The following is a 16,693-nucleotide window of genomic DNA, read 5'->3' on the forward strand; positions in this document are numbered from 1 at the left end:
TGTTGTTTTATGTCTGACGGTTGTGTTCGATTACATGTGGAAGCATCTGTTGTTTCGGTTTCTTCTTCACTTGTGTTTTGGAAATTCTGTACAGAAGATGTACAATAGCGCCACTAGCGTATAACAATGAAAACACACTCTCAGAGCACAAGTATAGCTCAATAGTACACTTAAATGTAACTTTAAGTATATTTCTGAGAAGTATTTCTGAGAAGTACATAAAAAGTATTCTGAAAGTATACTTCCCTATTTTAGTTGTAACTAATAGTACACTTGAATAAACTTTTTCGTAAGGGTTGCTACATAAAGTGTACTTAAAAAATATTCTTAAACTTTACTTAAGTATAGGCTACTTAAAATAAACTTGAAGTACACTTATTTTTGGTAAGGGTCGCGCTATTTCTAAGATATCAAGAATATTTACATCGTAAACATTCAAAACAAATAGTTTTGTCCTTTTTTAACCTTAAATGGTTGTATATTTTAAAGGACGCGCTGAGTAATCTGTTGTGAATTGTGTGTATGTATTTAAAGAAGGAGTGGTGGCAGCTGGCACAGGTGGGTAGGGCAGTGCCTAACTTCTCTCACTGTACCGCATTCCTCACATATTCTTCTTACAAACCAACAAGGAAAACAATAAACATTACTATTTGATGGATTAAAACATGCTGGGCCGACTAGTACAACTGGAAAATCCAGTATTCAGTCTCCACGGCGTGAGTTGAGGAACCCAAACACACTTCCCTCAGGACGTCCATGAGGATACATGCCTCAGCTGAGCGCTGGCCATGTTTGGAGCAGCTGGGAACGGAGCGGGATTCAGGGCAGACGACAACAGGATGAAACGGTGGAGGAGAACGAGATGATCAGCGGACAGGTGGAGGAGAGAGCTGGACGAGGGTGGAGACAAATGAGGTGGGTGTTCGGAGCGCTGAGAGTGGGCTAACCCTTGTGTTATATTACCTACTTACAGATAATACTGTATTCAAGGACAAATTAAGTGTGAGAGCAGTACACTTTTAAGATGAGCATTTTGTAGTAATTATAGTAATTAAACGTTTTTCTCTAAAGTACATTGTTTTAATATTTCGTCTTTTAAGTACACGTATTTTGTGTTGACTAACATACTAAAGCACATGAAGTACTGTAACGTTAGTGTCTTTTTGATATGAATATGCATAACAAATGTGTAATTACCAATATATTTATCGAAATATATAGTATAGTTTCAACTAAAATTACATTTTAGTTTATCTTAAATGCTCGTCTGTACATTCAGTGATAAACTTTATGTTGAATATAATAGAGGTCATTATAAATAAACCCAAACCTTAGTCATCAAATTTTTCCCTTTAAGTCTGGGCATAATTTTGGTTATAAATAATAATTAAATTTGATTATATTAAAACGTAGTTTAGTCTTGAATCCAAAAAGTAAGACTGATTACTCATTGGCTGGTAGTTTGTCAGACTACACTGCAACAAAATGATTTTCTTACTTAGATTTTTTTGTCTTTTTTTTCAGCCAAAATATCTAAAAATTCTTAAATCAAGAAGGATTTTTTCTAGACAAGTAAAAATTATTTTCTTGTTTTCAGAGTTTTTTCTTAGAACAAGAAAAATATATTTTAAACAGAATACTTATTTTAAACAGAAAACACGATTATTTTTCTTACCCCATTGGCAGATTATTTTGCTTGTTTCAAGCAAAAACACACTTAATTTAGACTTGTTTTTTTTCTAAAAAAAAATTTTTTTTTGAAATTTTAAGAATGTTTAGATATTTTTGGCTGGAAACAAGACAAAATATCTAAGTAAGAAAAGCACTTTTTTGCAGTGTAGTTTTTAAGGCATTATCTTAACATAGAGGCTAAGTTGGCCCCTGTTTTTAATGATGTTCTCCAAATGTTATTCATGTATCATTCATGGAATATATTTCTGAAACATTTTAGTTGGACATTAATCTAATGTACGTTACTCTTTTGTATTCAAGATGTTCTCATAATGTTTGCAAAATGATGAAATGAAATGTCCCCTAATATTTTCTCCCAACATTTTGAACGTTTCGAGAACATTTAGAAATGAAGTTTTGATAACATCACTCAAGTTGCTTATGTTTAGCCAACTGTATCACTGATGATTTAATCTCTGCTTCTTTTACTGTCAGACTGCGTTGGAGGAACTGGCCGAGATGGGCTCCATATATGGTTCTGGTGTTCTTGGTTCTTCTGGAGGAGTCTCCTCTGCACCCCTCTGTCAGTCTGACTGAAGCTGCGGATCGACTGCTCCTCGCTGGGCTGCTGTGTGCTGCCATGGGTCTCTGTGTTTTAGCTTTCCAAAACCAAGAACAGGAAGTAAAGCAGGTCAGTCTACTGTTGAATTTATTTGACCTCCTACATGTAGATCAGTGGTTCCCAACCACGTTCCTGGAGGCCCCCCCAACACTGCATGTTTTCCATGTCTCCTTAATCAAACACACCTAGATCATCAGCTCATTAGTAGAGACTTCAAGACCTGAAAGGAGTCTGTCAGACAAAGGAGAGATGCAAAATGTGCAGTGTTGGGGGACCTCCAGGAACATGTTTGAGAGCCACTGATCTAAAGGAATTTTAAATGTGCTTCAGAATTTTTTTTTTCAGTTTTGCATTCTCTTATCAGTGTCAACTAATGAGATCATTTCACATTAGTAAATATTTAGGGGCCAAGCACCAAAGGTGCAAAGGCACCTATTGCATCCGTTGGCATTCTTATTCCTCTATTGCTTCTTCTTCCGCTTTTGAGTCTATGGCAGTCCATAGAACCGCTTGTGGGAAAGTTATGAAATTTGGCACACTGATAGAGGATTTATGCTAATAACTTTTGAACCGTAAGGTCTGGTAGAAATGTTTTTCCTCTGAATCCTTGGCTCATGCCGAGTCAAATGGACACCAACATTAAAAAAAAAGGCTATTTTTAATAGTTTGAAAAACCTACTTTTTCAAATTTGACCTAGACAGTGTGTCTGATTTTCACCAAAATTGGCTCAGATCATCTTCTGTCAATGCTGGCAAAAAGTTATGGAATTCAAGTTGATTACTCAAACCATTCTTGAATAACGTGCAAACGAATTTAGCGAGAAGCATGCAAAAACGGATGTGAGGCTATATCTTTGCAAGGCTTCAGCGCATTGAGACCATTTTGGTGCAATAGAATAGAAAAATGGCTATTTTTGCTTATATAACTTCTTATAACTTTGGCCAAAAATCACAAAACAGGACTCGTTTGATTTGTCTCATTATTTTCCCATGTCAGCCATTTTGAATTTTGTCATAAAATGCTTTATTGTATGAATCCATTGGTGCACCATATGAAACTACCATATGAAAAAGTTATAATGAAATTTCCAAAAATGCTAATAGCGTTTGAGTTTATTAGCCTATTATAATGAAACTGGTTTCAATATATTCCTTGGGTCATGCCGAGAACATAGATACTAATTTTACCATAGTGAGGCAAACTTCCTGTCCGCCATTTTGATTTACATTGAAAACCTACTTTTTCGAACTCCTCCTAGGCTGTTGGTCTGATTTTTACCAATATCGAGTCAGATCATCTTGCTGTGCTGACAAAAAGTGTCGATTATGACTCTGAGGCTGTATCTCTGCAAAGCTTTGACATATTGACACCAAACTTTGTGTGTGCCATTGTCACATCACACTGACCACGTCACATCGATTTGATAATTGTTGCTTGCAGCCATATTAATGTATCGTTATGTTTGATTTTCTCAGCCTCTTCTGTGCAATGGTGAAGTGATAGTGAGACAAACTGCTGAAAGCCAGCAGGCCAGGTGAGAGAAAAATCCTGTACATGTAATATACCAAATACCACTCCTGTTTTGTTGATATTATGGGTACTCAGTGTGCAATAAGGGGTTAAATTGAACCCTTTTGTTTTCAGTGCAGTTCACCAAAAAAAAAAAAAACACTACAAAATACACTTTTTTTGTACATAAATCCTCAACTGTAGCTTGTCAGAGACTAAATAATATATAAAATGTGAAACTGATGATAAAGTTCCTCACTATTTTTTTTTCATAAAATCTTTCTTATTTTATTCAAAGACAAACTACAATAAAGCGCTGATTTTTGGCAAATTACATGAAAACCAACTAACACCACTTTATACAATATCACCAAAACTTTTAAAAGACATTTATGTGTTGAAAATTTGCATGCACATTCATAACCCTATATTTGAAGAAATCACAAAATTCTATGCAGAAATAAATAGTTTAACCAATATCTTGAGCAGTTTAAAAATTGAATGTTGATTAAATCGACCCACAACAGAATAGGAAAGACTTGTTCCCTGTTCAATAGAAGTTTAAGTAGTAAAATAAGGCCTCGTAAGTTAACATTAGTTATGCATTAACTAACATAAACTAACAATGATCAGTACATGTGTTACAGTATTTATTATGTAACTTTTGATTTTAATAATAGCTTACTAAATGTTGACATTAAGGTGAGACACTGCAGGTGAATAGGGTAAAAAAAAAAAATAGTTATCATCTTACTTACCCAGTTGATTGATTACACTAATAATTGCAAACATTTTTGTATTACAAGTCTTTTTAAATGTTAAGTTTAAATATGCAAATGAAGCATTATTTAAAGGGGTCATCCGATGTCCATTTTCAGCCTAAGTTAATATGATGCTTTAGGATCTTTTAATGGATCGTTGTCATTCTAGAGTGGTTGTGTACACACACCACCAACACACATTGTAGTTCAAACAGCTTGTAAAAGTGCATATGGCCCCTTTAATGAAATAAGTGCAAATTTGCATGAATTTCTAGTACAAAAATCTAAACTCTGGATAAAGTCAGTTTCAAAATTCTAGAGTCATATTAGAGTCAAATGTTTTTACAGAGGGAATTTTGGTTATCTCATTGTGTCACTCCATAATTCAGAAAAAAACTTAGAACAGGCAGAAAACAATATATTTTTTTTACATTTTTGGGGGGGGGGGAATAAAATGTATAAAATCAAGCAAATTATATATCAACAAATCCCTCTGTAAAAACCTTCAGAATATAGACAGGAATAAAAACTTAAAGTTTGGTGCGTGTAAGTGCTACTGAAGTGGAGATTTATGGCTCAGTGTAGAAGAAAAACTCATTTTGAGAAAACAGCCTTTAAAATATGGATTGTAATTTAAATCTATTGACACAAATAGATAAAGTGCTATAAAAGAAAGACTTAACAGTGTCTTTTGGATGTTTTCTTTCCACTAGTCTGAAAAAAAAAAACACTTTATGAAAAACTAAAAAGGCCAAAATCTTTAACTTGACAGGTGCATGAAAAAACAGTGTTTTTGCCTGCAGTGTCTCTTCTTAAAATTAATATATGCTTGAGAAATATTGCATTTAGCAAATGGAACCCTATTCTTTTTAAGTCAAAATGAAACATTGAAGCATTCACTACACAGACAACATTACTAAACAATAATAATTATCATCACACCAAACATTGAACTAGCACTGAACCCAGAAAATTCCTTTAAACAAACTCCTCCCACCTGAGATTTACTGGAATCGATAACAAAACACCATTTTGTCTTCCTGTACTTGGTTAAAATATTTATGATTTGATCTTTTTCCTCTCAGTATAATTCCACAGCAGGATGCAGGCCATCTTGAATCCCAGGTTGATGTTTTAGCAGAGGGTTTAGCAGTGTCCATCCTCCATGAGCTCCTGCCAGACTCCAGCGAGCCCCACATACGAGGCCTCCTGACCAGACTAGAGGTTTGTCTCTTATGGACGGGTGGTGCATTGACAGCTTTGAACCACTGTTGGCCCGTCAGAATGAACACAGTCATTAATTTGTCAGCAGTCATTATGCTGTCATGTTGAACTCATTACATAAATTGTTTCAAATGACGTTGCTGTTAAAAAACAGAACGTTCTTGTTAGTCCCGCTGAACATGAATTAGAGACGTTTACCAGTACTTTTGTCATTTTGCATTCAGGCAGTGTCTCGGACCTTTCAAAGAAAGGGCTGTGAGGAAGAGACGGAGGACAAGAAGAACTGCGCACTTCAAGACAGAGTTAACCATATACGTTCTTACCTGCAGGACAGGTGAGCCCTACAGATCTATGTGAACAGATATGACAAATATTTACCCATTGTCACAAGCTGTTCAGGCTTCTTGGTTTGAACTCCACCTAAAATGACGCCTAGTCTTGTGCTATGCATGATTTCAAACAAACTGTCATGTGAAGAGACGTCTCTCTCACTCTGCCTCTCTTGTACTTGTCAAAGCTTATGACTAGAGACAAAACACACCTACTCAGTCCTAATCATGAAGTCATCTAATCTATGACATACAAAAATGGAATTATAGTAAGGCTAAAATGTTACTCAAATATGTTGATTTCTTTAGTCATGACTCTGATTTCACATCATGGAATGCTTTCAAACAGCACTGAAGGAGTTCTTGTGCATGCTGGATATTCTTCCTTTAATATCCACTCCAACCCATCCATTAAAAAAGAAATAAATATATGTATAATATATTATGTAAATAGCATGCACATACAGTCAAACCCAAAATGATTCGTACCCCTGACAAATTCTGACTTAAAGTTACTTTTATTTAACCAGCAAGATTTTTTGGACTGGAAATGACACAGGCTTCTCCCAAAACATAATAAGACAATGTACAAGAGGCTTCATTGTGGAAAAAAATATTTCTCAGCTTTTATTTACATATATAAAAAAGTGGCATGTCCAAAATTATTCATACCCTTTGCAAACTGTCACAGTCTATGGGAAAATCCAAAGTTCTATACCATTCCAAATAGTCCAAGCTGTTCTAAAGCATCCTAATTACCCTGATTCATTGGGAACAGCTGTTTTAATCAACTCAACAGGTGAAAAACAGAAGCTCCAATCACCCAAAACACACAGCAAAAGTGGTGAAGAAATGGTTAGCAGACAAAAACATTAACGTTTTGCAGTGGCCCAGCCAGAGTCCTGACTTAAATCCAGTTGAGAATCTGTGGAGGAAGCTAAAGATCAGGGTGATGACAAAGAGACCCTCCAACCTGAAAGAGTTGGAGATCAATGCTAAAGATGAATGGGCAAAAATACCAATGGAGACATGCAAAAAGCTAGTCAGCAATTATAGGAAGCGTTTGATTGCTGTAATAGCCAATAAAGGCTTTTCTATTGATTATTGAGAAGGGTATGAATAATTTTGGACATGACACTTTTTGTTCAAATGTAAAAGATGAGTAAAAAAATTTACACATTGATGCCTCTTGTACATTGTCTTTTTGGGAGAAGCCTGTGTCATTTTCGGTCAAAGAAAAAAAAAAAAATCAAACAAGCAAAAAACTTTTTTTTCAAACAGAATTTGCCAGGGGTATGAATAATTTCGGGCTTGACTGTAAGCAGAGTTTGTAATTGTTACAAATTGTTCCAAATAAATGCTGTTCTTCTGAATTTTCTATTAATCAAAGAGATTTTTCTCAAAAATGTTAACTTTTGTTCATTACAATGCTTGAATTTTTGCTCATTATTACTATTGCCCTTAAAATGATACCTAACTTTTTTCCATTAATTTGCTCAATTTTAAGCATGAAATTTGTTAGTAACAATTATAAACTGGGCTTATGTGCATATTATTTTCATATTATAAATACACTACCAGTCAAAAGTTGTTTTAATGTTTTTAAAAAAGTCTCTTCTGCTCACCAATCCTGCATTTATTTGATCTGAAGTACATCAAAAGCAGTAATATTGTGAAATATTTTTACTATTTAAAATAACTGTTTTCTGTTTGAATATATTATAAAATGTAATTTATTGCTTTGATTTCAAAGCTGATTTTTCAGCATCATTACTCCAGTCACATGATCCTTTAGAAATCATTCTAATATTCTGATTTGCTGTAGTATTATTATTATTATTATTATTATTATGTTGAAAACAGCTGAGTAGATTATTTTCAGGTTTCTTTGATAAATAGAAAGTTCAGAAATAGTATTTTGTCATTATCATCACTTTTGATTAATTTAACGCATTCTTGCTAAATAAAAGTATTAATTTCTATAATCCCTCCTCTTTGGATCTTTCTGTTCATCAAAGAATCCTGAAAGAAATGGCTTCAACTGTTTTAAATATTGATAATAATAATAATAATAATAATAACAAATGTACAGCAAATCAGCATATTAGAATGATTTCTGAAGGATCATGTGACACTGAAGACTGGAATAATGATGCTGAAAATTCAGCTTTGCATCACAGGAATAAATTACTTTTGAAAATATATTTAAATAGAAAACAGTTATTTTAAATTGTAAAAATATTTAATAATGCTGATGTTCTGTCTCTCTCAGGGTGAGTGGTCTGCGCTCTCTGCTGCAGGTTCAGCGTGAGTGTGAGGCGAGTGTGTGTGTGGTTCAGACTGCGTTACAGAAGCGCTGGGCTCTGCTGGAGGAGTTACACACCCGAGTCACTCTAATGCCTAACAGCACACCGGACAAACAGGACCCTCACGCCGTCCTCACAGACACTGAGGTGATATGCTATTGCCATATAAAATCTTACAGAGGCCCTCTATGATAAATGTATACTCATATATGTGTATGTGTTTATATTTTAGAGCCTGTTCATTGAGCTCAGTCAGTTCAAAAGTAAAGTCCAACAGTGTCGGACGCAGCTGGAAACCAATATAAACCTTTTAAAGGTCAATATACAAACATTATGTAGCCATTTTTCAATCATTTTACTATATTTGTAAGGATATTCTTAGAAATAGGTATATCAAGACAAGTATACACTGCCAATACAGCAACGTTCATACTATAAAGCTCTTCCTCAGGCACTTCGTAGCAGTCATCAGGGTCTGAACAAGACTTTCGGTACCTCCATCGACTCTACATGGACCAAGGAGTTATTACAGTCCAACACTGATCTGGTATGAAGACATTCACAGATGAATACATACATCTTTAAATACGTTTACCTTGCAGAACCTGCAAAATGTTCATTATTTGACCAAAACAATACAAAATGCATGTTATTTTTTTTATTTAGTACTGACCTGAATAAGATATTTATCATAAAAGAGGTTTACATATAGTCCACAAGAGAAAATAATAGTTGACTTTTTAAAAAATGACACTGTTCAAAAGAGATAGTTGTTTATGAGTCCCTTGTTCATCATAAACAGTTAAACTGCTGTTCTTCAGAAAATTCTTTGGTTTTTCAGCATTTGTGTGTATTTAAACCCTTTCCATCCATAAACGAATGATTTTGAGATCCATCTTTTCACACGGAGGACAACTGAGGGAGTCCCTCAGTATGCAACTATTACAAAAGGGTCAAACTCTCACTGATGCTTCAGAAGGAAACACGCATTAAGAGCCGGGGTGTGAAAACTTTTTAACAGAATGAAGATGATGTGATGAAGATCAGGGTAAATTTAACTTATTTTGTCTTCTGGGAAATATGAAAAAAAAAAAGATATTTAGGCAAAACAAGAAAAATGTACACATCTTCATTCTGTTCAAAAGTTTTCACCCCCAATGCATTATGTTTCCTTCTGGAGCATCAGTGAGACTTTGAATCTTCTGTAACTCAGTTGAAACTCAGTTGTCCTCAGTGTGAAAAGATGGATCTAAAACTCACACATATATAGTGTATATATACAGGTGCTGGTCATATAATTAGAATATCTTCAAAAAGTTGGTTTATTTCACTGATTCCATTCAAGAAGTGAAACATGTATAATGTATACATTCATTCCACACAGACTGATATATTTCAAGTGTTTATTTCTTTTAAGTTTGATGAATATAACTGACAACTAATGAAAACCCCAATTCAGTATCTCAGAAAATTTGAATATTACTTGAAACCAATACAAAGAAAGGATTTTTAGAAATCTTGGCCAACTGAAAAGTATGAACATGAAAAGTATGAGCATGTACAGCAGTCAATACTTAGTTGGGGCTCCTTTTGCCTGAATTACTGCAGCAATGCGGAGTGGCATGGAGTCAATCAGTTTATGACACTGCTCAGGTGTTATGAGAGCCCAGGTCGCTCTGATAGTGGCCTTCAGCTCTTCTGCATTGTTGGGTCTGGCATATCGCATCTTCATCTTCACAATACCCCATAGATTTTCTATGGGGTTAAGGTCAGGGGAGTTTGCTGGCCAATTAAGAACAGGGATACCATGCTCCTTAAACCAGGTACTGGTAGCTTTGGCACTGTGAGCAGATGCCAAGTCCTTGTGGAACATGAAATCTGCATCTCCATAAAGTTGGTCAGCAGCAGGAAGCATGAAGTGCTCTAAAACATCCTGGTATACAGCTGCGTTGACCTTGGACCTCAGAAAACACAGTAGACCAACACCAGCAGATGACATGGCACCCCAAACCATCACTGTGGAAACTTTACACTGGACCTCAAGCAACGTGGATTCTGTGCCTCTCCTCTCTTCCTCCAGACTCTGGGACCCTGATTTCCAAAGGAAATGCAAAATTTACTTTCATCAGAGAACATAACTTTGGACCACTCAGCAGCAGTCCAGTCCTTTTTGTCTTTAGCCCAGGTGAGATGCTTCTGACGCTGTCTGTTGTTCAAGAGTGGCTTGACACAAGGAATGCGACAGCTGAAACCCATGTCTAGCATATGTCTGTGCGTAGTGGTTCTTGAAGCACTGACTCCAGCTGCAGTCCACTCTTTGTGAATCTCCCCCACATTTTTGAATGGGTTTTCAATTTTCTTCCAATTTAGGTTATACCTATTGCTTGTACACTTTTTTCTACCACATCTTTTCCTTCCCTTCGCCTCTATATTAATGTGCTTGGACACGAGCTCTGTGAACAGCCAGCCTCTTTTGCAATGTCCTTTTGTGTCTTGCCCTCCTTTTGTAAGGTGTCAATGGTCGTCTTCTGGACAACTGTCAAATCAGCAGTCTTCCCCATGATTGTGTTGCCTACAGAACTAGACTGAGAGACCATTTAAAGGCCTTTGCAGGTGTTTTGAGTTAATTAGCTGATTAGAGTGTGGCACCAGGTGTCTTCAAAACTGAACCTTTTCACAATATTCTAATTTTCTGAGATACTGAATTGGGTTTTTCATTAGTTGTCAGTTATAATCATCAAAATTAAAAGAAATAAACACTTGAAATATATCAGTCTGTGTGGAATGAATGTACAGTCGTGGCCAAAAGTTTTGAGAATGACACAAATATTAGTTTTCACAAAGTTTGCTGCTAAACTGCTTTTAGATCTTTGTTTCAGTTGTTTCTGTGATGTACTGAAATATAATTACAAGCACTTCATACGTTTCAAAGGCTTTTATCGACAATGACATGACATTTATGCAAAGAGTCAGTATTTGCAGTGTTGGCCCTTCGTTTTCAGGACCTCTGCAATTCGACTGGGCATGCTCTCAATCAACTTCTGGGCCAAATCCTGACTGACAGCAACCCATTCTTTCATAATCACTTCTTGGAGTTTGTCAGAATTAGTGGGTTTTTGTTTGTCCACCCGCCTCTTGAGGATTGACCACAAGTTCTCAATGGGATTAAGATCTGGGGAGTTTCCAGGCCATGGACCCAAAATTTCAACGTTTTGGTCCCCGAGCCACTTAGTTATCACTTTTGCCTTATGACACGGTGCTCCATCGTGCTGGAAAATGCATTGTTCTTCACCAAACTGTTGTTGGATTGTTGGAAGAAGTTGCTGTTGGAGGGTGTTTTGGTACCATTCTTTATTCATGGCTGTGTTTTTGGGCAAAATTGTGAGTGAGCCCACTCCCTTGGATGAGAAGCAACCCCACACAAGAATCACACCTTTACCTTTTCTTCTCCGGACAAGCCTTTTTCCAGATGCCCCAAACAATCGTAAAGAGGCTTCATCTGTGAATATGAGTTTACCCCAGTCCTCAGCAGTCCATTCGCCATACTTTTAGCAGATCAATCTGTCCCTGATGTTTTTTTTTGGAGAGAAGTGGCTTCTTTGCTGCCCTTCTTGACACCAGGCCATCTTCCAAAAGTCTTGGCCTCACTGTGCGTTCAGATGCGCTCACACCTGCCTGCTGCCTTTCCTGAGCAAGCTCTGCACTGGTGGCACTCCGATCCCGCAGCTGAATCCTCTTTAGGAGACGATCCTGGCGCTTGCTGGACTTTCTTGGATGCCCTGAAGCCTTCTTAACAATGCAGTGGAAAGTTTTTTTTTTCGGGATTAAGTTAATTTTCATGGCAAAGAAGGACTATGCAATTCATCTGATCACTCTTCATAACATTCTGGAGTATATGCAAATTGCTATTATAAAAACTTAAGCAGCAACTTTTCCAATTTCCAATATTTATGTAATTCTCAAAACTTTTGGCCACGACTGTAAACATTATACAAGTTTCACTTCTTGAATGGAAGTAGTGAAATAAACCAACTTTTTTAAGATATTCTAATTATATGACCAGCACCTGTATATATATATATATATATATATATATATATATAGCAAGAGCACTTTTCAGGGCATATTCTGACAGTTTAGAGGAAAAATGACTGAATCAAAACTACAACTCAGACTATGCTTTTGATTTGATCAGTTCATCATTTCCTTTCTTTCCGGCGACAGTTTTCTGAGATCCATGAGGATTTTGCGTCTTTGGAACAGCAGACGTCAAATTTTGTGATCCACTTGAGAGGCCTGAGTGCTTTGGAAGAAAAGACAAAATTATATATGGATCAGTCACGAATGTCTCTTCCCGCTATCCCTGTGTACGTTGCTTCTCCGGAAGCAGCGCAATTACATTCTGACCCAGAAAGTGATTCAGAGTCCCCAGAAGCCCCACAGAAGACTCACTCCAGAATGTCTCCCTTCCATATGCTCTGTGGAATGAGGAGGAGGAGGTCATCACCGTAGTTTTGACAAAAGTTGGATATTTTCTACAGGACATTTTTAATGCCTATTGCCTGTTGAACAGGTGTAACGGCAAAGTTTATGCACTTTATGCACAGCTTTAATATATAATGATTTAAAAAATATTGCAATCTCTATATAGTGTCTATACTGTGACTTTTACTGTGATTTTCTACATGTGAAATATGTAAATAAGATCTCATGTATAATTAATAAAATAATATTAACAATATTTTGCTTTCAATATGGTATTGGTTGTTTTATTAACATTAATTTTAGTAATACACTACCAGTCAAAAGTTTTTGCACAGTAAGGCTTTTATTGTTTTTAAAGAAGTCTCTTCTGCTCAGCAAGCCTGCATTTATTTAATCCAAAGTACAGCAAAAGCAGTAAAATTGTGAAATATTTTTACTATTTAAAATAAATGTTTTCTATTTGAATATATTTTAAAATGTAATTTATTTGTGATTTCAAAGCTGGATTGTTAGTATTACTTCAGTCTTCAGTGTCACATGATCCTTCAGAAATCATTCTAATATTCTGATTTGCTGCTCAAATTTTTTTTATTATTATGTTGTTGTTGAAAATAGCTTTTTTAAGTTTCTTTAATGAAGAGAAAGTTAAGAAGAACAGCATTTATCTGAAATCTAAATCTTTTGTAACATTATAAATGTCTTTATCATCACTTTTGCTAAATCCATGCTAAATAAAAGTATTAATTTCTATCATTTCCTTCCCAAAAAATACTGACTCCAGGCTTTTAGATGGTATCGTGAATGATGTTACAAAAACTTTTTATTTCAGATTAATGCTGGTCTTCGGATGTTTCTATTCATAAAAGAAAATGTACTCAACTGTTTTTAATAATGATAATAAAAAATGTTTCTTGAACAGCAAATCAGCATATTAGAATGATTTCTAAAGAATCATGTGAGATTAAAGTAATGATGCTGAAAATTCAGCTTTGATCACAGGAATAAATTACATTTTAAAATATATTTACATAGAAAGCAGTTATTTTAAATAGTTAAAATATATTTTACAATCAAATGTTTTGAATCAAACAAATGCAGGCTTGGTAAGCAGAAGAGAATTCTTAAAAAAAAAATCTTACTGTTTAAAAACTTTTAAGTGTGTATAATAGAATAATAGAAAAGTTTAATGTCGGAAGATTTTTAATGTGCTTGAATGAAGTCACTAATGCTCACCAAGGCTGCATTTATTTAGAAAATACTGTAAAAAGAGTAATATTGTTAAATACTAGTGTTTAAAATAACTTTTTTTTCCCAGTGATCAAAGCTGAATTTTCAGCATCATTACTTCAGTCGTCAGGGCCACAAGATCCTTCAGAAATCATTCTAATATGCTGATTCGGTGTTTAAGAACAACATACTGAACAATAAACAAACAAACAGTACGTGTGTCTATGGTTGTCTATGCCGTTTGTGAGCACAAGAGGGCACAATCCAATCAAAAATAACCGCAAACTCTTTCACCAGGGCTGAATCCCGCTGCCATACTTACACGATGCACTACACGGTAGGCTATACTTTGTGGTAATAATAGTCCACACTAAAGTAATAAGTTGAAGGAGTGAAGAAAATATCATACAGACCACTTTGTCGTGGACCTTTTTGCATTTACATGTAGCCGCATCTAGCTAATTCATTGTCTTAAAATTAGGCTAGTTTACGTTGAAAAACTTTTGCAAAAGCTATAGACTGGCATTCTTTGGCACATTTGTATACAACTGAAAAAGTAGAAATAGATAATTGCGAAGGATATTGTGAGTAATATTAGCTAAACAAGCATTTACACCTGCATTTTGGTTTCAAAATAACCTACAGAGATTCCCTATGGACTACTAGTCTAATACAGTAATTATTTCCAGGACACCCTTTAGCAAAAAGAAGTATACTTCAAGTTTATTTTATTAGGTATACTTAAGTAGAGTTCAAGTATATTTTGAAGTATACTTTATGTAGGAAGTACACAAATATTAGTATACTTTTAAGTGTACTATTTCAATATTCCTTGGGACTAAATTGGCCTAATTTCAAGTATATAAAAGTATACTTTAAGTATAACAGTAGTAAACTTTGAGTACACAACTAGTTTACATCTGTTTTCTGTTTGTACTGCAAGTATACTAAAAGTAAATATATACAGTCGTGGCCAAAAGTTTTGAGAATGACACAAATTAGTTTTCACAAAGTTTGCTGCTAAACTGCTTTTAGATCTTTGTTTCAGTTGTTTCTGTGAAGTACTGAAATATAATTACAAGCACTTCATACGTTTCAAAGGCTTTTATCGGCAATTACATGACATTTATGCAAAGAGTCAGTATTTGCAGTGTTGGCCCTTCTTTTCCAGGACCTCTGCAATTCGACTGGGCATGCTCTCAATCAACTTCTGGGCCAAACCCTGACTGATAGCAACCCATTCTTTCATAATCACTTCTTGGAGTTTGTCAGAATTAGTGGGTTTTTGTTTGTCCACCCGCCTCTTGAGGATTGACCACAAGTTCTCAATGGGATTAAGATCTGGGGAGTTTCCAGGCCATGGACCCAAAATTTCAACGTTTTGGTCCCCGAGCCACTTAGTTATCACTTTTGCCTTATGGCACGGTGCTCCATCGTGCTGGAAAATGCATTGTTCTTCACCAAACTGTTGTTGGATTGTTGGAAGAAGTTGCTGTTGGAGGGTGTTTTGGTACCATTCTTTATTCATGGCTGTGTTTTTGGGCAAAATTGTGAGTGAGCCCACTCCCTTGGATGAGAAGCAACCCCACACATGAATGGTCTCAGGATGCTTTACTGTTGGCATGACACAGGACTGATGGTAGCGCTCACCTTTTCTTCTCCGGACAAGCCTTTTTCCAGATGCCCCAAACAATCGGAAAGAGGCTTCATCGGAGAATATGACTTTGCCCCAGTCCTCAGCAGTCCATTCGCCATACTTTTAGCAGAAGATCAATCTGTCCCTGATGTTTTTTTTTTGGAGAGAAGTGGCTTCTTTGCTGCCCTTCTTGACACCAGGCCATCTTCCAAAAGTCTTGGCCTCACTGTGCGTTCAGATGCGCTCACACCTGCCTGCTGCCATTCCTGAGCAAGCTCTGCACTGGTGGCACTCCGATCCCGCAGCTGAATCCTCTTTAGGAGACGATCCTGGCGCTTGCTGGACTTTCTTGGACGCCCTGAAGCCTTCTTAACAAGAATTGAACCTCTTTCCTTGAAGTTCTTGATGATCCTATAAATTATTGATTTAGGTGCAATCTTAGTAGCCACAATATCCTTGCCTGTGAAGCCATTTTTATGCAACGCAATGATGGCTGCACGCGTTTCTTTGCAGGTCACCATGGTTAACAATGGAAGAACAATGATTTCAAGCATCACCCTCCTTTTAACATGTCAAATCTGCCATTCTAACCCAATCAGCCTGACATAATGATCTCCAGTCTTGTGCTCGTCAACATTCTCACCTGAGTTAACAAGACCATTACTGAAATGATCTCAACAGGTCCTTAAATGACAGCAATGAAATGCAGTGGAAAGTTTTTTTCGGGATTAAGTTCATTTTCATGGCAAAGAAGGACTATGCAATTCATCTGATCACTCTTCATAACATTCTGGAGTATATGCAAATTGCTATTATAAAAACTTAAGCAGCAACTTTTCCAATTTCCAATATTTATGTGATTCTCAAAACTTTTGGCCACGACTGTAGTTTACTAAGTAAATATGTTTTTATGCATTTTAGT

At 35.9% G+C, this 16,693-nt stretch overlaps 1 protein-coding gene across 1 annotated transcript; it reads left to right on the top strand.

Moving 5' to 3' along the window:
* Positions 1–766: 766 nt before the first annotated feature.
* On the top strand, positions 767–13,069 carry LOC141346179 (uncharacterized). The gene is made up of 9 exons (XM_073851090.1): positions 767–915; positions 2,167–2,362; positions 3,770–3,828; positions 5,650–5,788; positions 6,013–6,122; positions 8,390–8,570; positions 8,656–8,739; positions 8,875–8,970; positions 12,648–13,069. Exons 1-9 carry the CDS (start codon positions 767–769, stop codon positions 12,933–12,935), a joined length of 1,302 nt encoding a protein of 433 aa, XP_073707191.1. The 3' UTR covers positions 12,936–13,069.
* The last annotated feature ends 3,624 nt before the right edge of the window (positions 13,070–16,693 follow it).

This window comes from Garra rufa, chromosome 11 (assembly GCF_049309525.1).
Source record: "Garra rufa chromosome 11, GarRuf1.0, whole genome shotgun sequence".
In the NCBI taxonomy this organism is placed as follows: Eukaryota; Metazoa; Chordata; class Actinopteri; order Cypriniformes; family Cyprinidae; genus Garra; species Garra rufa.

What these genes read in the sequence shown, in the direction of transcription:
- LOC141346179 (XM_073851090.1), top strand. Translation starts at nt 767, where the DNA reads ATGCCTCAGCTGAGCGCTGGCCATGTTTGGAGCAGCTGGGAACGGAGC. An exon ending in CCGTCCTCACAGACACTGAG is followed by an intron (nt 8,571 to 8,655) that starts GTGATATGCTAT and finishes TTTATATTTTAG; the next exon opens with AGCCTGTTCATTGAGCTCAG. An exon ending in CCAATATAAACCTTTTAAAG is followed by an intron (nt 8,740 to 8,874) that starts GTCAATATACAA and finishes GCTCTTCCTCAG; the next exon opens with GCACTTCGTAGCAGTCATCA.